The 6,000-nt window shown below is 40.0% G+C and overlaps 1 protein-coding gene across 1 annotated transcript in view; it reads right to left on the bottom strand.

The window, feature by feature from the left end:
- Positions 1-1,180: 1,180 nt before the first annotated feature.
- LOC131236941 (protein CHROMATIN REMODELING 19) overlaps positions 1,181-6,000 on the bottom strand; it is a 45,844-nt gene continuing 41,024 nt past the window's right edge. The window contains exons 9-12 of the mRNA XM_058234485.1: positions 3,234-3,311; positions 2,962-3,098; positions 2,376-2,594; positions 1,181-1,801 (exon numbers count right to left, since the gene is read on the bottom strand). Coding sequence (XP_058090468.1) covers positions 1,639-1,801; positions 2,376-2,594; positions 2,962-3,098; positions 3,234-3,311 — 597 coding nt within the window. The 3' untranslated portion in view covers positions 1,181-1,638. The remainder of the gene's footprint in view (positions 1,802-2,375; positions 2,595-2,961; positions 3,099-3,233; positions 3,312-6,000) is intronic.

The raw sequence follows: 6,000 nt of genomic DNA, 5'->3' as shown, positions 1-6,000 counted from the left end.
ATCAATTCTCTTGAAATTATCCAATATTTTCAAGGGGAAAACATTGAAAAGGTTTTTTTTTAAAAAAAAAGAAAAAAAAAAAGAAAGAAGAAGTGTGCCATCCCATACAACCAATTGTAAGTAATCAATTCTCTTCACGCTGAATATGTTCGGTGCTGTAGCTACTCCATAACCCATGATCAAATGTTTAGGAGTTTCCATTTTGGGAGGTTTGCTACTCGTTCGTTATCTGTTGTGGAACACATTTCAGATCAAAGGTCTTGGATCAGCTATCATGGTCTCACACTTGAAGAATTCTTCGTATCAGACAAGCACATCTCGAGTTACATGTTTGGTGTCTCGCTGCACATCCAATTTATGTCTCCGATTGGTGCTACACGTGTACAGTGGACTTGACTGGAAAAGCATATGCAACAGTCGATCCTAACTGTCCAATGTCCTACAAACATACGGTTACAATGAAGAATATAACGCGCTTGTTCTTAACCGTTCATTTAGTGAGAAACAGATAAAACGGGTATTTGCAATCAGAATGGGGGATCTTTTCCTCCAACAATCGTGCCTAGCACTGTTGCTATGTTCAGACAATCCCCTACTCGGACCAAACGTTAAGTAGCAAACTCGAGTAGACAGGAGAAATTAGGGGTGCATATGGGTCGATCAATCAGATGGGTCCTTGGACCTGATCCCTACATTAAATGGGTCTAGATTTCAACTGGAACCCATTAGAGAGGGTCCCGCGGTTCACCACCGTTGCCAGAACAGTCGTGTCTAGGATTGGAGCAAAATACAAAACACGGACCCGATATTTAAATGGGGCCCAAAACCCTCCTTGACCTGATCCTACTCATTTGCACCCCTAGGAAACATCCAAACTGCTCACCCTACCATGTCAATTAACTCGCCCAAAATGTCAGGTAAGCCAGCTCATTTGTGGGACCCACATGTGGAGTGATGCAGGAGATTAGCCAAGCCCACCAGTCAGATAACATTCCAAACGGTCATGACCTCAAGCCCATCTCCAGCTTCAACGCATATGCTTAATTTACAATGACACCCACATCAAATGCATTCATTGGCAGTATTATTACGTACGGAATCTTGAAATACGAACTTCGGTCGCAGTTGTTCTGCCATAACAAACCAAAGCATATGTAAACAACAAAAACAACAACAACAATAAATAGAAATAAGAACCTTTTTTTCTTCAGCCATCTCATTTACCACATTATGTTCACATGGTCCGGTAAGAATCAGATCGAATGGCTTATAGCATTGTATTTCGTTTTCACCTACATAGTTAAATGGGTGTGGGATGTCTGCTTCAAATCCAGCCCCACCTTCCACAACACAACTCATTTTGACGTGAGGATGGATTGCAAACCTCACAATGTCCCTTTTCAACCATCGCACCATTCGCTTTAGGTAGAGAGTCTAATCAATTACATACATCCTTTTTCTTCATGGTACAGCTATCAATCAATTCCCTCCATAGAATGTTGATTGAATAGACCTCCCGCCTTGCACGGGCAATCTTCAACAACTTGCCTTTTTATCTGTATAATTCAATCTCAATCACCCCAAAACCATGGAGCACAGAAACCCAACAGTCTTAACCTTGGGATGTCCGTATGACTTCTACCCCAACAAGAGGGCAGATAAAATCTCTCCCATAGTCTTCTCGGATATGTCATTTTCACTATCCAACTCCATGCCGTTCTCAAGCACTGCAGCATCCAAAATCAGTTTCCGCTTTGCAATCTCGTACACATTCTCATCGACGGTTCCTTTGGTTACAAGCCTACATCAAACTCACCCACAAGGTCAGTATTTGAGATTTTTCTTCTACCTCACAGGGTACAAACAGTGAGAAAAGTATACAGCTTTTGATCCAGATTTGACTTGGTCTAATGCATGGGTAAGAAGTACATAGAATATTCCAACTTCGGTAGACCATTCACTTTGCTCAACAGAGCATAAATGTGGGTCTGCAACTTCGCTTATCCACATGAAAAAAATTTCATATGGTGGGCCCCATGCTGAATGGGAGACCCCAGAAATCTCCCATGTTGGATGATCCTACTACCCATCAACGGTCGGTTACGATTGGCCATTTTCATCATACAGATAGGATGATTTGAAAGGGTTGCAGGGAAGATATAGTGGCACAATCCATCCCAGTATGTTCCCACCAGATAACGGTTCGTATCACCAAAAAGTGGGACCCACATGTACCAGTGCTGGGTCGAACGAAAGAGGGGTTGTTTTCTTCAATCAATCATCATACAATACCCCAAAAACTCTATACAAGACTGGCAAACCTTAGCAAAAAGGATAAAGGAAAAATGGGTTTTTAGGAGGAATGGATAGGGTACCTGTAAATGGTGACAGGTTTCGTTTGGCCGATTCTATGGCAGCGGTCTTCGGCTTGGCGGTCCATCTGTGGGTTGAAATCCATGTCATGTATGACTACCGTGTCAGCTCCAGTCAAGTTTAGCCCCTGCCCTCCTGCTCTTGTCGAAAGCAAGCATGCAAAGATTGAACGGTCATTGTTGAATGTATCCACTATAGTCTGCCTTTCTGTAACCTGAGTACTGTCATTGGAACAGAAACAAGACGTACTCTTTTGAGTATTGGAGCTAACAATAGACATGGCAGCGTTACACATGCATGCAAACAAGTACATGTATGATTGACTCATGATGATAATATCTGTCATCAAGACATCTTCATGTAGCAACCATAACATCTGTATGCTAATAAAACCAAACATGTACAAAGAAAGTTGAAAACATACTTGCATGTGTACATACATGCACTATACATCATAGTGACATAATATATGATGAGAAGATGGCTGTATGTAGCTCCAAGGGCATCCATACATGCATACAGACATACATATACAACTGCAACATATTTGCACAAATAGATGTACAATAGCACCATGTCTGATGTTACCTGCCATCAAGACGTCTGTATGTAACTCCAATGACATCCAAAGTCCACTCCAGAATATCAAGCATTGAGGTCCACTGGCTGAAAATCAGAACCCGGTGCCCACCTTTCTTTAAAGAGGGGAGAAGTTCTGCTAATGCCTGCAAAGGAAAAACAGCCAATCACACTCCAAGTAGAAGCCTATAAGTATGGATATTTACCCTTTTTTTCTATTTTCTTTTTCGTTCATTACTTCACCCTTCAATAATTCCAATGAAAACTACAGATAAGCATACCCGGCATTTTGCAGAAAGCAGAACATGTTCTTCTGAAAGAGTTCCCTTTGCACCAATACCAAAGTATGAAACTAGAAGCTGCACAACATATATTGAAATAAGCAAAATAAGTTATTACATCCTCAATCACCAAACAGACACCAATGGTTAAGAAAATACAACAACTCAAATTCAACACCTCAGAAGCAAGCCTACTATGTTCTTGAGTCTCAAAAACTGCCAGCCAATTCAGAATTCAGGACATACTATAACGACAAGTGAATGAACTACTTTGATCATGCCCATTTACATGACTGAAGTGAATGTCATCAGAACCAAGATCATATTCCCTAAAGTATCATTTAACAACTAATCTTCTTGCATTGCAATCCTCCCAATCATCAAATTTATGTTTAAGAGTCCCCTTTACAAAATAAATAAATAAGAAGAAAGAGGAAAAAAAAAATTGAAAAAAGATCTATGGACTCCATCCTTTGCATTGAGTCAGCAATGTAGTTGGCCCATCTAGGGACTGGATGATAGCTCAATTCTGTGAATCTAAAATGCATCCTTCGGTCACTTAGGATAACAGCTAAATTCAAAGGAAGGGCACATCTCCCACATGCAAGCAAGTGGTGGAGCCCTCCTAAGTTTATGCTTAACCTTGTTCATCCATTTGCAACAAACCATTCCTTCAATTTGGATATAAATTACCAAGCATTATTTATTACCAGGAAAAAAAAAAAAACCGGGGGGGGGGGCGTGGATACTCCATATTAAAGAAGGGCCAGGAAATTTAAGCCATATTAAAGAAGGGCCGGGGCAATCTAATGAAGTTAGAGCTCCAGAATGTGCTACATGTTTATTCCCTCCCCCCCCCCCCCCCACCCCAAAGACAGACAGAAGGGAATCACATCCAACCACATACAATATACAATACAAAAACGACAACACAACTAACACAAACCCAGTAATAGAACCGAGGGGGAAAAAAAACCCTTGCCCTTCAATGTCACATTGGAGGTCCTATATCTTGAGCTGTAACTTGCTTGTAGCAGATGAGCCTTCAGATGGATATTATGCTTTTGAGTCCCACAATATTTCTTGCAGCATGGTTGGCCGTAATAGAATTCGACAACCAAAGAGCTAACAGAAAGTCACCCAAAGGCAAAGTTCTATCAACAACAACAAATGAGAGGACTGTAATACATCATAACAGATGAGTGAACCACACTAAATAGCAGATGAGGCCTAATAGCTAAGGAAAGATCCATGGAAAAGCTCCAAATTGAGATAAATACAAAAAACTCTAACCATAGCACTCCTGGGTGCACATCTTTGTTAACTGCTATTAGACCATATGGCTTCCCCACCTTACAGATAAAAGTGGCAACGTAGAACTAAATCCATAAATCCAATGTAGAACTAAACCCATAAAAATAACTATCACAGCTCAGTAAAAAAAAAAAAAAAAAAGTTTGCATTCTCAAACCCCCCACTTAATATTAACGTTGGAGGCCTTTAGAGCCTGAGCTGTAATTTTTTTTCAGAAGATGAACCCGATGGATGTGCTTTTACGTACCACAATTTTCTTGTAACATTGGCAGCCTTGTAGAACTCAATGATCGAGCTATATGAACGTCACTCATATGAACGGTTCTCACAAAGACTGAATGAAGGTATTGATAAAAAACGACAGTGTAAAATTCCAAAACACATGTGAACCACACCCATCTTGTGTATGTATGTCCAATATATGAATGATACAGGCATCACATCAATCTGCAGAGATATAGACAATACATACTGTGAATCATCTGATACAAAATACAGATGGTGCACTTGGCAAGGTTACATGGATTGTGGGCCACAACAGTGCATGGTAAGGGAATGGGTACATGGTTTGCTACATCCTCCAATACATGGTACATTGGGAGTTGGATCATGTGGATCACTCAAGTGCATACAGAGTTATATGTAATATAGTTTTATATACAAATTGTTATTGTAAATGATTGGTGAACGTTATTATTATAGATCCACATCCATAGTATATATTATATGCATGCAATTGCATAAATCAAAGTATAGATCTCTATACTCACAACTATAATTTACATTACAACTTCAATGCAAAGGGTATAGAACCATAATTTTGGGTCAGCAAAAATAGCAATCCAGGATGCAAATGACCAATCATCCACGTTGGGTGATTTGGAACAGAAAACATAGGTGGGTTGGCAGTTTAGGTAACATTGGCAATGCTATGCTCTGATACTGATATCTAAAATCATGATTGTCACCCAAGGTAGGTAGTTACCTTGGAGGTGTTGGATTGTATCAAAACCTCCAACTATGAGCAACCACCACTTACACAATCAAAGAACCTACAGCGAAAATAACAAAATGAAAATACAATGTTGAGTTCACAAACCAAAAACATAGTACATTCACCCTCTCCTAGGATACACACCTTCAAACAGCCTTAAGTACTCTACCTTCCTATTCCTCCTCCCTTACCACCCAACAAATCTTCAGGACCCATAAAAATTGACCACTCACAAACATATTAATCTCAGGAACCTACCCCCTTGTCAACTGTTAGATTTCATGCCAACGGAGATGAAGAAGACCAGAGCGGGGGGGACAAAATATTAGAGAGACATATTAGACACTCCTTAGACTTTATTAATAAAACCCTTAGCATCAAATATAACAATGTAACACAAGAGCACTCAATACAATACACACACCCACAAATACACAATCTCTCGTACTCCCCCTCCCT

The sequence above is a fragment of the Magnolia sinica genome, chromosome 2, assembly GCF_029962835.1.
Source record: "Magnolia sinica isolate HGM2019 chromosome 2, MsV1, whole genome shotgun sequence".
Taxonomy (NCBI): Eukaryota; Viridiplantae; Streptophyta; class Magnoliopsida; order Magnoliales; family Magnoliaceae; genus Magnolia; species Magnolia sinica.
Note: the sequence above shows the minus strand (reverse complement) of the source record. Positions and strands in the feature narration are given on the sequence as shown.